Source organism: Rhea pennata, chromosome 9, assembly GCF_028389875.1.
Source record: "Rhea pennata isolate bPtePen1 chromosome 9, bPtePen1.pri, whole genome shotgun sequence".
In the NCBI taxonomy this organism is placed as follows: domain Eukaryota; kingdom Metazoa; phylum Chordata; class Aves; order Rheiformes; family Rheidae; genus Rhea; species Rhea pennata.
The window spans coordinates 14,743,656-14,759,363 of NC_084671.1; the positions used below are offsets into that span (position 1 = coordinate 14,743,656).

General features: G+C 56.6%; 2 protein-coding genes across 3 annotated transcripts; both read right to left on the bottom strand.

Moving 5' to 3' along the window:
- Positions 1-1,250: 1,250 nt before the first annotated feature.
- Positions 1,251-9,470, bottom strand: LOC134144007 (platelet glycoprotein Ib alpha chain-like). Of its 2 annotated transcripts, XM_062582558.1 has the most exons (3): positions 9,280-9,470; positions 5,196-7,741; positions 1,251-1,906 (listed from the first exon to the last, which is right to left on the bottom strand). In XM_062582558.1, the coding sequence occupies exons 2-3, from the start codon at positions 7,735-7,737 to the stop codon at positions 1,860-1,862; spliced, it is 2,589 nt and encodes an 862-aa protein (XP_062438542.1). In that variant the 5' UTR covers positions 7,738-7,741; positions 9,280-9,470; the 3' UTR covers positions 1,251-1,859. The 2 variants fall into 2 exon arrangements, with proteins under 2 accessions (XP_062438542.1, XP_062438541.1); XM_062582557.1 differs by lacking the exon at positions 1,251-1,906 and having other exon boundaries at positions 2,788-7,741.
- A 174-nt stretch (positions 9,471-9,644) lies between these two features.
- Positions 9,645-14,655, bottom strand: LOC134144265 (carboxypeptidase N subunit 2-like). Its single transcript, XM_062583050.1, has 3 exons — positions 14,609-14,655; positions 11,787-13,379; positions 9,645-9,716 (listed from the first exon to the last, which is right to left on the bottom strand). Exons 1-3 carry the CDS (start codon positions 14,642-14,644, stop codon positions 9,645-9,647), a joined length of 1,701 nt encoding a protein of 566 aa, XP_062439034.1. The 5' UTR covers positions 14,645-14,655.
- Positions 14,656-15,708: the final 1,053 nt, after the last annotated feature.

Genomic DNA, 15,708 nt, shown 5'->3' on the forward strand with positions numbered 1-15,708 from the left:
GCTGCAGCCACCCACCCTCGAACAGACACGTCCAAAGGCTGCTCACATCTCCAGCGGCAGCACGGGGCTGCAGCAGGCGCAGCTCCCGCAGGCAGGCTGCCGAGACCCAGGTGCGGGGTGCAGAACCTCAGGCAGGCCGCGAGGGCCTGGGGCAGGCCACTGCCACCCGCAGCGACTAAGTCCAGTGCAAGTCACGTCAGCAACACCTGGGCTTCAGCAGGACACAGTTGTACCAGGGATCTGAGCACCCCACACGCTGGCTCCTTGGCACAGCGGCTCTCCAACCCGTCTCTGCTGCTGCTTGACCATCAGAGGTGCTGCCTCTTCTTCATTGCTCCCTGGCCACTCTTGCTTGTCCATCAGGAAGTCCGAGTATATATCCCCCACAGGCTGCCCAGGCGTGTCACTATCCCCCAGGACATGCTACATGCACCTGCTAGGGGCCGAGCTCCTCTTGTGCTCCTCTGTGGTCCCGTTAATCTCTTATTCCTGCACAGTGGTCCTGGTTCAGCCAAAGGCAAAGAGCATCAGCCCTTGGTGCATGCCTAGGACAAAGCAGACATGATTTCAAACCATCTTAACCAGGGCAAGAGCTGGCCCTACGCTCTCACTCACCCATCCAGCTGTCTGCAAGGCCCCATGTTTTAGAAAGCGAGGGGCCACCTATAGCTCTGTGGGTCTCAGCCATGCTGGTGCATTGCCGTGGTCCACGCACAGCCACCCCGAACTCTCGAATCCCCACAAGGCGACACAAGGACCCAAATCCAGCCACCCAGGTGTGCTGGGAACAGGAGCCTGCTGCAGTGGAGGTATGCATGGTCCTCAGTTCTGCACGCGGAGATTTCATGTTCAGTTAGGTCTCCTCTTGCAGGTACCTCGCTGCCTTGGGCACAGGCCCACCGGTTCACCAGGGATCCCAGAGTCACCGATGGAGCAGCCCAGGGCAGACAGCGTGCTCATTCCCTCCCGGCAGCACCGGAGCGAGGGCTGGCTGAATGGGAACCGCTGCTAATTCCAACCAGATCCACACAGCTTTAGCCTTCTGGGGGTCTGCCCCTAAGCCATGGAGGAAGCTAAAGCCTAACCACGAGCCAGCTGCTCTAGCCCATTCCCCAGACACACAGAAGGCTGTATTTTCATTGTAAATTGGAAATCAATCATAGCAGGAAATTCCCATGCTGAGAACGCCCTGGCTATTATTATTTTATAGCACTCAGAGGTGTTCTGGGCACTTGGAAAGCCATGGCCCTTTTGGGGTATTATAGGGCAAATTAGTTTTAAAGACTGCTGTAGGAATGCTGGCCATTTAGCTTCTAGAGCACGTGGTGCGCATGGAGGCGATGGTTACAGCGGCGCGGGCAGGGCTTTGCACTGATTTCAGACATGTGTCCAACGGGAGAACGCGCCGCTGCAAAGACGGCATTGGCATCGGCGCGCTCTGGAGTGAACACCTCTGGCCACGACCCAGCTTTATTAACAACAAGCAATTAATAGGAAAGCGGACGTGCTTTGTGTCTCTGAAGACCTTTTAAGACGTGATTATGTTGTGCTAATCTCACCCCCAAGTACTTCCCTATTTAGACTGCACTGGGCCATTAAATATCTGAGAAGCAAACGGAGACCCCCCCCTTTGCCGCCTGGGGAAGCGTTCAGGGCTCTGTTCCCCGGCAGCCAGGCCCCGCTTTCAAACCCTCTAAATCATGTATTAAGTTGAGCCTGTATGGACTGCCAGGAAAAACACTCCCTTCCCCTCATCTGTGTCTCATTACCCGCAGTGCCAGGCCCAGCTTCGGAGCCGTTTGCTCTGTCCCGCGCAGATGTGCTGCCCCGCTCTCGCCTACGGTATTTCACAGTCGTCATCAGGGCTTCAAGGAGCAGCTGAACGACCTGCAACACTGCACAGGCTCTTAACAAAAACATATACCCAGGGTCCCTAACACATGGCCATAGGCATAGACCCTGACACCAAGCACCTTCCCAGTGCCCTCGGTCCCACACGAGGCAGTGAGCTCCCGTGCACAGTCCTGCCGAGAGGTTCACAGAGCCTGGTCCTGGAGGTGTAAATGGAGACGGGAAGGTGTCCGAGACAGACTCATCCTACAGCTGCCTCCTCTGCTCTTTGGCACTGCAGCACCCAAGCACTCAGGTCCAGGAGCAGATCAGGAAGGTGCAGGCACCTGCAGCTCTTTCCCGATGTGGCTACGCCTTGGCTGCAAGGCTGGGCTTGAGCCCAGGGCCCCCTGAGCTCTTGGGGTCCTAGAGATGGAGTTTTGATTCACCTGAGGTGCAAACCACACAGTTACCAGCAGATCCGGGCTCGGGATAAATATAGCCACCATACAGCACTAGGCCTGGCAGCGCTTTGGGCTCGAGCCGTGTTCTGGCACAAGACGCAGTGAGGTTTGCAGACACAAGCGGCTGCTCTCGCTGGATCCTCCTCGTCCAACACATGGCCTGACTATCGATTTACATGTGTTGTCTTCCCCACAGACCCAAACTGGCAGCACCTACACACTGCACCCGGGAAGGACACTCAACCGTGTAGTAACTAGGGTGGTTAAACGTGGGGGCAGCCCAGGTGGCACAGGGCTAAGTCACCATTGCTCGGAGACTTGATCAAAGTAAGTGCCCTAAGACCTGTAACAAGAAACAGAACCTGCTTCATTTCTCTCCTGGGGAAACTTCTTCAGCCTGCATCTAGCAGCATCTACAGCTACACATGAGGATCATTCACCTGTCCCCTCCACCTCAGCTCCTGTGAAAGCCTGGCCATCCTGCTCTGCACCTCTCAAGCTATCGCCACGCAGACATGGGGCCACCAAGCGCTATGGCAGCTTTTCACCCTTGCTCAGCAACCTGCATGTGGGCTGCCAAGGCGAGAAACCCAACACGTCCAGCATTCGCTCAGACCCCATGGCAGCGCCTGGCTTTATTGCCGTCATTTTCCCACACAGTGTGCAAATGGTTACAGCAACTTTTATGCTTAAACTGCCAGACCAGCAGAGAACACATCTAAATAACATAGAGGGCAGGTACCTGACAAATGAGCTGCCCCCTCTCCAGTGCCATAAATAGCTGCCCCTCCTGGCTGCCTACTGCCTTGCAGCTATCAGGGTTCACATCCTCAGGCTTTTCCTGATCATGATGGCAGGAAAGTTAATTCTGTGCCAAATGGGAGCTGGTGTTCAGCTTCCAGACTGTGCCGCAGAGGGAAATTCTAGCTATGGGAAGAGGCTGTGAGCAAGCACCACCGAGAGACCTCGGAGTAAGGGCTCAGCAACATCTCCTGCCTTGCAGCAAGTGCAATGTCGTCTCTGCAAATCTCCCAGCCTGTAGGAATCTGAAGCTGCCGAACTGAAGTCTTAGTAGTGCCATAGTAGCTATCGAAATCAAGCTCAAAATCTCCTAGGATAAAGCTTTCTAGTGAAAGTTTCACCACTTCCTGCGATGCCAGAAAAGCCACAGAAACAGCTGCTTTTGTTTAAGTTTGGCACTTTCCTTTCTTGGCCCTGGCTGCAGCCCAGAAGTGCAGAGGTGAACACACACATCAAAACTTCATTTATGAGGAAAGTTACCCACCTCTTCCTGAACTTCAAAGGAATTGGCACTTAGCCGGGATTTTGGGTAAAGGCCCAGATTAAATTATTGTATGCAAATAAAGCAATTGGCCATATTCAAATGTTACTCTACCAGAGAAACCAGGACATCTTATAGAGCTTTTGAGGCTACAAGATTTAAGACAAGGGGGAAAAAAAAGAGTATCGGTTTTCGCACTCTGTCACTGCCTGTGTCCATGAGATCAACAGGAGAGGCTGCAGCCCTGGTCCAGCGTAGTTCTCCGACAGCTTGCTCCAGTTCAGGATCTCAGAGCCCCAGCCAGCACTGGGAAATGTAGAAGACTACGCTGAGAAAGAGCCTGGCATAGGCTCCACGCCTCTCATCAGCCCTTTAGTGCATGGCAGAGACATGCTAAACATCACACAGCAGATTTTAAAATCAGTAAGGTGGAAATTGAGACAGAGAGAGGAAGAGTTCAGAGTTGCTTGATGGACATACTGGTGTGGACCTGTCCTGTAGTGCGACCAGGGAGGGCTGGCAGCAGGATCTCTGAGCAGGTCCTTGGGACCACAGTCACCCTCTGTGGCCATGAGTGGCAGTGGGATAGGTGGTGACAGTCTCCACCGGTGCAGGGATGCCATCTAGTGTCACCTAGCAGAAGGGCCCATGAGGCAGTGTCACCAGGGATGGGGCAGGCCTGGCCCCGCGGGTTCACAGCCTCTCCAGGGCAGAGCTAGTGCACCCCAAAATCATCCCCAGCACAGAGAGGTCCTGGGACACCCTGCTCCTGGGGCCCACCTCTGGTAGTGAGTGACAGGACCAAGGGAGCAAGGCAAAGTGGAAAAACAGTGCTGAGAGAGCCATGCCAAGGCCCCTGGTCCCCCAGCACTGCACACAGAGCTATGCTGATGCCCTCACTCCTGCCTGCACTGAGGTCCCACATGGCATGCATGGGGCAGGACCGCGAGACAAAGCAGCACCACCGCGCTGCGAGCGCACGGAGCCCTGTGCCACTAGCGCAGCTACAGGCTGCAGCCAAGATTTATGGGGAAATCACTCTCCCTTACTCCAGCAGATATAAGAACGCTAAAACACAAAGCAGGAATGCATCTGCTGCACTAAGCATGCTGGTTGCAGGAGCAGTGAAGCTCAAAGTGGTGCAAGCACGTCCTCAGGGGGCCCTTGGGCAGCCCTGCATCCCAGGGCCCGGTGGACGTTCCAGTGTGGGCATGCGGCTACCAGGGGCTGGATGCTCACCAGCCTCACCAATGCCACAGGTCTGTCTCTGTGGCGGGTGGCTTTGTAGAGGAGAAGGGCTAGATTCACTCCCAGGAATGTGCAACCAATTTCCAGCACAAGTATACACAAGCACAGGGCGAGGGACACCTGGCAGTACCAGCGGCTGCAAGGCTGCAAGGTGCAGCCCCAAGCAGGAAGCCAGTAAGGGGACGAAGGCAGGGAGGCTGGCTGGGAGCCTGCCTGGCCCCATGTGGCAGTGATGGTGAGGACAGAGGAGGCAGGAGACGTTGTGAGGGGGCTGAGAGGGTGCTGGGAGGCAGGAATGTGCTGGGAGGCTGTGGCTGAGGGCTGAGTGCCAGTGGTGGACGAGCCCCGCACCATGGTCTGGTCCCACTCACCACTTGGCTTAGAGGCTTGGTCAGATTTTGGGTGTGGTGCCAATGTGGCCATGCCCGGCATGGCAGCCCTGTGGGGTGGCAAGAGTGCTGACAGGGAGCCTGAGGCAAGAGAGGTGCTTGGATTTCCCAAAAGGATGGCTCCTGGCCTCTCTGTGGGCACTGGAGAAACAGGTGACATTTGTCCAGCAGTGGCTGCCAGTGTGATGGCTGACACTAGTCTGGCAGTAGGAGCTGCTGTAGGTGGCGCAGGCTCCATGGTGGTGACTCCAAGAGGCTGTAGGCTTATGACGACTGGTGTTGGACTGAAGCTGAAGGTCTCCAGCTTCACAGTTGGAGATGCGGTGGTGATGGAGGCCTCTGGCAGCACAGTCAGAGATGGGGTGGTGACGGAGGCCTTTGGCAGCATGGTCAGAGATGTGGTGCTGATGGAGGCCTCTGGCGGCACAGTCAGAGGTGAGGTGGTGATGGAGGCCTCTGGTGGCATGGTCGGAGATGTGGTGCTGATGGAGATCTCTGGCAGCATGGTTGGAGATGGGGTGCTGATGGAGACCTCTGATGGCATGGTCGGAGACGGGGTGGTGATGGAGGCCTCTGATGGCATGGTTGGAGATGGGGTGCTGATGGAGACCTCTGATGGCATGGTCGGAGACGGGGTGGTGATGGAGGCCTCTGATGGCATGGTTGGAGATGGGGTGCTGATGGAGACCTCTGATGGCATGGTCAGAGATGAGGTGGTGATGGAGGCCTCTGGCGGCATGGTTGGAGATGGGGTGCTGATGGAGATGTCTGGTGGCATGGTCGAAGATGGGATGATGATGGAGACCTCTGGTGGCATGGTCGGAGAAAGGGTGCTGATGGAGGCCTCTGATGGCACGATCAGAGATGAGGTGGTGATGGAGGCCTCTGGTAGCACGGCTCTTGATGATTTGGTGATGAGGGCCTCCAGGGATATGGTTGATGATGGAGCATCGATGGATGCCTCTGGTGGCACAGTTGGCAACATGGTTGGAATGGCCATAGGCAATGGTGTTGTTGGCAGTGCCAAGACTGGGAAGGCCCCCAGTGACAGTGTGGTCAGCATCGCCATTCGGAAGGCTCTGGGTGACACCATAGTTGACATCCCTTGTGATGATAAGGAAGTGAGTGGCAGAGGAGGAGTGAAAGAAGCTGAAGGAGACAGAGTACTTGGGCAAATTAACTGTTTATCACTTAGTGACATTACTGCATGCCCTGCCAGGTGGGGTGGACTCTTGCATGCCACCTGAGTGGGCAATTTAACTTTCTCAGTGTTGCCCTGGATCCAGCTGTGCAGGTAGCAAAGGTTGCAGTCACATCTCCATGGGTTCCCACTGAGAAACAGTGAGTTGAGCCTCCCCAAGGGGTCTAAGAGCCCATGGGGAACACTCTCCAGCTGGTTCTTTCGAAGGTTGAGGGTTTTCAGATTTATGAGAGAAGCAAAGACCTCGCTGTCCAAAGCAGAGAGCTGATTTGTATCCAGCTGGAGGTCTGTGAGCTTGCTGAGCCCAGTGAAGGCTCCTCTTGGTAGGGCTGTTAGCCGGTTCTGGGACAACATGAGTTTGTTGAGAGATGTGAGGTTTCTAAAGATGCCATCTGGAAGTGTGGCCAAACAGTTCCTGCCCAGGTCCAGCTCCTGGAGCTGCGGCATAACATCAAAAAGGCAGCTAGGAAGCTCCACAATGTGATTTGAACCCAGCGTCAGCAGCTTCAGTTTGTTTAAACCAAAAAAGCCCTTAAGTGGTAGAATCCTGAGGAGGTTGTTGTCCAAAAGGAGTTTCTCCAGGTGGGGCAGGTTCTTCAGGAGGGTGGATGGCAGCACTCTGAGTCTATTCCTCTGGAGGCTGAGCTCCAGCAGCCCCTGCTGACCATCCAGCAACCCCTCTGGGAGGTCCTGTAGCTCATTCTCATACAGCCGGAGGACTTGCAGCTGGGGAAGTTTGCTAAAGATGTCCCGAGGAAGAGCCCTGATCCTATTTCTAGCCAAGTCCAAAAACATTAGATTGGCAAGAGAATCAAAGATGCCTTCTGGGAGAGAAGGGATTGCATTGATGTGTAGGGAGAGTTCTCCCAAATTCTCCAGCCCATCAAACAGTCCTTTGGGGATCTGCCTGATGTGGCTGTCTCTTAGCTCCAGTCTCTGCAAGCTTGGGAGGTTTTGGAAAGTACCCACAGCTAGTTCTTCTAATGAGGCACCAGAGATCTCCAAATCCCTCAGTTTCTCCAAACCATCAAAGGCTCCTGGTTCAACTGTCTTGATTTTGTTGCCAATAAACAGAATTTTGATCAGGCTGGGCATGTAGCTGAAGGCACCTTTCCTTATAGCAGTGATGCTGGTCTGTACAAAGATCATCTCAGAAATGAAAGGCTTTACAATCTTTGGGATCTCTTTGATATCATTTTTGGTTCCTCTGTAGACTTGCTGGTAATCCTTGGGGGTTTCATACTCATCTTCATTCAAGATTTGCTCTTGGCATTTATGGGGATGGAAGGAAAGGAAGAAAAGGAAAAGGAAATGCTGGTACATTGTCCTGAAAAGAAATTTTCAGATATCAGGCATGAAGAAAAATAAAATCTGTGTCTACAGCTCATGAATTATGGTATAACACTATCGTTCAGCTCTCCGCACTCCTCCACTCACATATCATTTCATTTTATGAAAGAGAGAGATTGTACAAGCCAAAGTACACTGCATTTACAAGAACACACTTCTGTTGATACTAAGGGATGGTGAGAAATGGAGAGAGAGAGTCAACTCACAACTCAAGTGACACTGAGACACCTAGCACAAGTCCAACAGCACCAGATGCCCTTCACTAGGAAGGACATGTTTTCCTAGGTCATTCATGGTGGTCTGCAGTGGTGCCACACCAGCCTCTCAGTGCAGCTGCTGGGGGCTGCCCAGCGTCACCAAGGGTTACCAGAAGCAGATACGCTGAAGCAATGATGCCTGGTGCATCCCTTTTCCTTTCTCTTCTAGCTGTCCTTCCTTAGGTTTCTGTGCCCATCCTTGGGTTTGCTCTGGACAGTCAGACACCTCTGCAGAGCACACTGTGCTGGATAGACTTGCTATTATTGGCACTTCTTCTAGTTCAGGAGGATTATTTAAAGCATTGCTTCTAAATAGCTCTTTTTCAAGATTCCTGCTAATCACATCACAGATTGGCCTTTCTTATGCAGCCTTTTCAGATAGAAATGGCTGATCTGTGGCTGAGCTTTATACTTAGGACTAGGTCCATGAATATCCCACAAATTTGATGCTGCACATTCAGGGCCATGATGTGGAAGCCACAGCCACAGCTGTATGAGGAGCTGTGTAATGTCCCACGCTTCTTCCTAGTTGTTCTGAAACAGCCAGCTAACACATTTGCTCTGGTTTAACATTAGTGAGTATAATACTCTAGCAGTAGTTTTCAGTTTGTGATTCACAGCTGTGGGTAAGAGTAGGAGGAAGGGATGTGGACTGCTTCTTGGGCATCCAAAGCTAACTATGGAGAAACCTCACACTGGAAGGTGATGTTTCCTATGAAAAGACCTACAGACTCTCTGAAAAATGTTGAGGTCAGCAAATTCAGAAGACTAAAATATTGGGTTTCAACAGAGACATATGAGAGATGAGGTACTTGCTTACTTCCCCACAGGGTTTCCCAGAGCCTAAAGCCATTGCTAATCCCTGTCCACCCTCTTTCCAATGGTAACTCAGGTGAAGGAGTAGAAGGCCAGGATGATAAAAGTGCATGTTTCACTGCAGCTGCAGGCGCAGAGCAGATGGCCTGGATTTCATGCACAGACAGGACAGGCTGGGCTGCGTGCATGAGGATGAAAATAAACAGTTCTGAACTGCAAAGGGTTTTTGAAACTCCCTCATCCCAGCTGGCTGGGCAGCTTCAGCATGGCCTGCCTCTTTCTCTCCCACAGAGCAGGGTCTAAGGGGGACAGGCTGCAGGAAAAGACACACAATTAGAGTCTTGCACCCTTGCTGAGGAGGAATGACAGTCTCCCCAGAACTGCCCTTCCTAGCACATTATTCCTGTTTTTAAAAAGTAAAAAAGTGTTTTGCACCACTTACTTGGCCAAGCACTTCCGATCCAGCAGAGGCTCCTACTCCAGCCACTCCAGAGGTGAGTTGAGCCAAACGGGGAGCGAGGCCTCCAAGCGAGGGTGTCCCTCCACCTGACCAGGCTGAGGCTGAGGCTGAGTTATTTATCCTCAAAGCAGGCGCAGGGTTTGTTTTTGCGTGATGTCGGCTGCATAGGGAGATAAGGAGCAGCACGCAGACTGCGTGCCTTGGTGCAGCACACTAGGCTGCCCTAGGGGAGCAGTTTCTGAAACTCCTTCAAGATGAGAGGAGGCACGTAGGCCCTAGGTGTTATCTTCTGGCACCACTTGACCAGCTGCATCCAGGGGAAGCTGAAGATCTCCAGTCCAGCCCGTTCAATAGCTGATGGTCTCCACAGTCTCATATCTCTGGCAGTGTAACCCATCATCGACCTCACAGCCACCACCCTTGTCAATATAGCAGAAAGGAGGTTCTTATTACTGAGGCTTTTCTCAGTAAAAATTTCCAAATGTTTCCTTCTTCCTAAGTTAGCTAAAAGGCATCGCTCTGAAGCTATTTTGTTAAGCCTACAACAGTGATGATGTCTGTGACTCTGCCGGACAGATCCCCTGACATCTGGCTATGGCTTGGCATGCATGGCTGCTGCTCCCCTTGAGGTCTCAGGCTACCGAACGACAGACCTGCGGTTATGCCCTGGGCTCATCTCCACCATAACGCAAGCCAAGGGCCCCCTGGGGGGCACCCAGGGCTCCCAGCAGGTGCAATCCCTTGTGGGATGAAACACCCTGTCTGATTCAAAGACTTAAAATGACAGGGAGCTTATCACATTCCACTGGATAATTGCACTTAAAACATTTCTTCTTCAGTTTTCACCTTATCTCACGCTTTCCTGGCTTCACTGTTTTTCTTGGCAAATTAGAAAGCATTCCAAATTACTGCACATATTCAGCAGCCTTACTCCTCTCCAGCATAAACCTCGTATGCACATTGTCTTTAACACAAAACACACCAGCTCTCCTTGCAGAAAGCCCATCTATCATCTTGGAAACCCCAGGCCTTCTACATTGCAACAGAGCAGCGGTTTCAGGCTGTGCACTGCAGGCAAGAGGAAAGGGATGCAAGGGGCAAACAACCAGCTCTCCTTGCAGAAAGCCCATCTATCATCTTGGAAACCCCAGGCCTTCTACATTGCAACAGAGCAGCGGTTTCAGGCTGTGCACTGCAGGCAAGAGGAAAGGGATGCAAGGGGCAAACACAGACCCCTGCAAGTAATGGCTAAGCACTGTGGACCTCACCTTCCCAGTGAGCTGGGGATGGGGGGAGGGGAGTGGCAGGCCAGGGTAATCGCCTTGGCACCACCAATGGTGCTAATTAGACCTCCTCTGCAGCAAGAAATGTGCATGTGGGAGGAGAAGGCTCCTGTTGCTGCCCATGCTATAACTTGACATGCTGGAAGGAGGCTGGTGCTGTCAGGCTGCAGCCCCCACCAGTGCTAACAGGGCTGGTTTCCAGCCAAGCCAACTAAGCTCACTGATGCAACTGGTTAAGACTGTTGTCCTCAGCATGGCCCAAGGGGGGTTGCACACAAACCTGGACCTCCTTAGCCTCTCGTGCAGGCACATCCACCAGGAGCACATGAGGTTTTGTGGGAGACAGGAGCCGTGTGTTTTCAGGGGTACTAGTGTGCTGGAGCCGAGCAGCCCCGTGCAGAGGTGGGCATGACCACGCTGGGCCCCCGTGGTGCCTCGCTGCTCCGGCTGGGCTGGGGTGGTCCCGGAGCACCTGGGCCCTGGGACACCTGCCCCACGAAGAGCAAACCCGGCAAATCTTCAAGAGAAAACTGCGAGTTCCTCTAAGTGCGGGCAGGGCCAGGAGGCACGAGGCAGCTCAGAGAGGTGGCCCGGCCTCTTCTGGGCCACCGCAGCTGTCTCTGGCTCAGGAAAGGCCCGTGTCCCATCGGCCACCAGATGGTGCAGCAACACTGCGCAGCAGAGCCCTTGCCCGGGGGGCACGGGCAGAGAGGCCGTGCGGGGCCTGCAGGGCAGCAGCCGGTGGAGCCTGCGGGGTGAGCGCGCGGCCTCCCTCCTCCAGGGCAGAGCGGGCCGTACCAGGGCCGAGCCCGCGGGCACGGGCCGGGGCAGGCCGCGGGCGGGCGGCCGGTGAGCCCACCCGGCACCACACGCGAGCCGAGGGATTAACGCCGGCAGAGCAGGGGGCAGCGGGCGGGATTTGGCACTGGGGGGCTGCCCGCGCAGCGGGCGCCAGCTCCCCCGCAGGCCGGGGGCGGCCTCGCTGCGGCGGGCGGCCGGTCCCCCGGGGACCGCGGCCAGGCTTGGCGCGTCGCGTGCCCCCCGTGCCCCGTTCCCTCCGCCGCCGGAGCCGGCCACCCAGGCGTGCCCGCGCGCCCTTTAACGAGCCTCGAGGCGCGCAGGGGAGGCCCGGCGGCGGCGGGAACGGGCGCCGGCAGCCCCGCGCGGGCGTCAGGGCGCGCCGGGGCCGGCGGGCGCCACGCTGACGCTGACGCGCAGGGCGCCGCAGCGGGACCGCAGCACCCAGGCGCCCCGGTACGGCAGCCCCGGCCCCGGGCGGCCGGGCAGGCGCAGGCTGAGCCGCCGGCAGCCCGCCGCGTCGCAGGCCGCCCGCACGCTGCCCTCGGCGTCACGGTAGGCGCACCGCCCCGGCGCCACCTCCTCCTCGTCCTCCTCCTCGTCCTCTGCTTCATCCTCCTCCTCGTCGCCCCGCTCCTCCTCCTCCTCCTCGGCGCGCCGGCAGGGCAGCGGCCGCCCCGCGGCCTCCAGGAGGGAGCGTCCGCGGAGGGGCGCCGGCCGGGCGCAGGAGGCCGGCGCGTGGGCCGGCGGGTCGGCGGAGGCCTGCAGCCAGCGCAGCAGGTAGGCGAGGCGGCAGTCGCACACCCAGGGGTTGCCCGCCAGCCCCAGGCGCACCAGCCCCTCGTTGGCATCGAAGAGCCCTGGGGGCAGCCGCGGCAGGCGGTTGTGCTCCAGCGCCAGCGCCGCCAGGTTGGCCAGCTCGGCGAAGAGGCCGGGCGCCAGGCTGGAGAGGTTGTTGTGGCTCAGCCGCAGCGCCGCGAGGCTGGAGAGGCCCCGGAAAGCCCCGGCAGGGAGGCGCGCCAGGCCGTTGTGCGAGAGCGCCAGGCTCTGCACCTCCGAGAGGTTGGTGAAGACTCCCTCGGGCACCGTCTCCAGGCGGTTACGGGCCACCGAGAGGTCGAGGAGCCGCGGGGTGCCCTGGAAGAGGGCGGCGGGCAGGGCGGCGAGGCGGTTGCCCTCCAGGCTGAGGGAGGTGAGGTTGGGGAGGCAGGAGAAGACGGCGGGGTGCAGGCTGCCCAAGGCGTTGTGCTGCAGCTGCAGCCGCCGCAGCGCCCCGAGGCCGGCGAAGGCACCGCGTGGCAGCTCCGCCAGCCGGTTGCCGTCCAGGTGGAGCTCACGGAGGCGCCCCAGGCCGCCAAAGATGCCAGGTGGCACCTGGGCCAGCAGGTTGTCGCTCAGCTTCAGGACGCGGAGGGAGGCAAGTGGGGCGAAGAGCCCCGGCGGCAGCTCGGCCACCACGTTCTGGGAGAGGTCCAGGGTCTGGAGGAGCCGGAGCGGGTGGAAGATCTCGGGGGGCAGCACCTCAATCTTGTTCCTCTGCAAACGCAGGTCCTGAAGGGAACTCACAGCGCCAAAGAGCCCTGGCTCCAGGGAGCGGATGGCGTTGGAGCCCAGGGAGAGCTTGCTGAGACTGGGCAGGCCGGCCAAGAGCCCGGGGCTGACGGCTGCCAGCGGGTTGCCCGACACCTCCAGCTCTGTGAGGTTGGGCAGCCCTTGAAACGTGCCAGGCTCCAGCACCTGGATGTTGTTGTTGAGGAAAACCAGCTTGGTGAGGGTGGTGCTGGAGCCCAGGGCCCCGTTGTGGAGGCCGCTTAGGGCTGTCTCCACGAAGAAGAGCTGGGTGGCATTCCCCGGCAGGCCTGCGGGGATCTCCTGCATCCTCTCCTCTGAGCAGAAGACTTTGGAGACGTCGTAGCATTGGCAGGATGGAGGGCAGGGCTGGGGGAGTGCCTCCACCAGCAGGGATCCCAGTCCCAGCATCATGTAGACCATCATCCTGTGCTAGAGAAGGACACGAGGCTCATCCCTGCACCACGGCTGGGGCCAGCCCTGCCCCCTGCACTGCTTCAGTGGGACAAAAGTGCCACAAGTGGCAGCCTCTCGTGGACAGCCACTGCAAGGGGACGTGCCTTTTGTGCTGAGAAATACAGTGGGCCCCCAGCCCGTTTTGGCCATGGCAGCGCAGGCGGACCCAGGCTGCACAGCCCACGAGGGCATCCTCTCGGCCGCATCCTGCAGACCACCCCAGCACTGCCCTTGCTCAGCCTTCACGGGAAAGGAGGACTTTGTTACAAATCCTTCCCATGCAGTGCATCCATGCTCTTCCACCTACGCCCCAGCCCTGCTCTTCTCCTGAGACAACCAGTGCTGCACTGCCCACATAGTGCAGAGCCTTGGCCACAGTCATGCCTACATGGTCTCACCGAGGCCATGGAGGAGCCAGTCTATATCTCTCTAGCCAGTGTGGGCAGGGTGCTGCCCACACTGGGTGGCAGGGAGAGTACTGCAAAGCAGATCGGGCAAAATGAGTGCTTAGTCACAAACTAAGTGGGCTCCACTAGCCGAATGTACCCTGCTACGTACTTCTATTTGCCATTAAAATTACTGACCCAGACCTTGCATGAGAGCGTGGGTGTGCATGGAAAGGGTTATGCTAAGGCCAAAAATCAAAATGCTGGAGGGGGGTTGCACGCTTGCAGGGCATGTGCACATGGGCAGGACAGTCCCCCAGGTGGTGCTCGGGAAGCACAAGGGCTGCTTGAACTGGTGTCCTATGCAGACCCAGCCAACACTTCCAGCCCAGCACCACTCAGCAGAGCAGTTGGCACAGCTCTTGACTGGGGCTGCCTGAACTCCTGGGGCACCGACCAGAGCAGCAGCACCTAAGCCGGCAAGATATTTAATTCACCATGTGCCTGTTCCCAGTCCAGATGGGGCTGGAGAGGTGCTGTCAGACTGCCTGAGCAGACCAGTGGCCTCCAGGCCACAGCCTGTGGCTCAGGACACGCATTGGCACTGCCAGAAAGCTAGAAGTGTGCAAACTGCCAGAAGCTGAATATTGCTGTCCTCCACAGTGGCAGCAAGCAGGAGAAATCCCATTCAAGTGACGGGTGCTTTGGATTTACACCAGTGTTTGTTTTCACACAAAGCCAAAAGCAGTTCCTAGCATGCCCAGGCCCCTTAGCAGACCCGCGCCCCCCAACTACCCGAACCAAGCAGCTTCCACTTACCAAGAATAGCATCACAGGTCCTGCGACTGGGTCCATAGCAAATTTGCAGAAGCAAAACTTCTTCAGAAAGGAAGATGTTTTCTGGGGCGAGTGTTGAAGCCAGCTGACGAAATGCCCCTACTGGGGCGGAGCTGCCCATTTCTGCTTATCAGCAACAGCAACCCATGTCCTTGAAGCGCTTCAGAAATAACCCGGCCCCAGCGGGGACTGAGGTGAATGCTCTCAGGGAGCAGAATAAAACCAGAAGCGAGCTAGCATCCTGGCAGAGAAGCAGCATTGCATCCCAGAAGGTGCCCCAGCCGCAGGGCAGCAGCAGGGCATTGCTGGCACTAATGACACCCATCCCACACCAAGGGTCAGCACATTTGCTCGCAGCTGCCCTCCAGCAGATTTCCTGGACTCTAATAAATGTCACTAAAGAACAGGACTAACAAGTGCCCTTACACAAGCAAGGAGCTCAGACAAGGCTTAGCAAGGCAAACCCAAGCCATGGTGAGGCAGGGGCAGCATGCCCAGCAAGGCTCTGCGACCATCACTGTGCAGCTCAGAGGGCAGAGCCACCAACCTTGCTTGCATCAAATGCTTTCCAGATGGGGATATCGATGTGAGCCCAGCCAGCAGTGGGCTGGCCAGGCAGAGTTGATGGACCAGCCAGAATCCCAAGAGCTTGCCACCTACCTGGCAGAGCTGGTGCTTCTCCCAGCATACTTATGGAGCCTCACATGGATTTGGCTGGATTGGTGGAGCCAGGTTGCTCTGGTATGAAGAAACTCAGCTCTGTAAGAAGCACAGGCTGCCCTGGCCATCAGCAGCTGGCTCTAAGGAGAGCGCCAAGTAAGCTCCGCCACCTCAGGGCCAAGCCTGATAAACCTGCTGAATGCATCTATCAGGAGAGGACTGTGCAAGAAGCATCTCTATGGAGAAGCTGATAGAGGTCTCAGCTCTCTCTCTGAAAGCTACCTTCCTGCTTTCAGTGGCTGGGACCTCCCGCAGCCTTGAAGCTACCAGGTTTCTTCTCCTAATCTGGACCCTGGGCAAGCCCAGGCTCCAGGACCATGGGCTGCTAACTCTGTCTCGCACCAGCCAGCCTCTGTGGGCTT

Excerpts from the sequence above, each read along its gene's own strand:
- LOC134144265 (XM_062583050.1), bottom strand. The coding sequence starts at position 14,644 with ATGGACCCAGTCGCAGGACCTGTGATGCTATTCTTG. Across the intron at positions 13,380-14,608 it reads GACCTGTGATGCTATTCTTG|CACAGGATGATGGTCTACAT; the intron begins GTAAGTGGAAGC and ends GTCCTTCTCTAG. Across the intron at positions 9,717-11,786 it reads GCGGCGCCCTGCGCGTCAGC|GGTGGTGGCTGTGAGGTCGA; the intron begins GTCAGCGTGGCG and ends TATATTGACAAG.
- LOC134144007 (XM_062582557.1), bottom strand. The coding sequence starts at position 7,737 with ATGTACCAGCATTTCCTTTTCCTTTTCTTCCTTTCCTTCCATCCCCAT.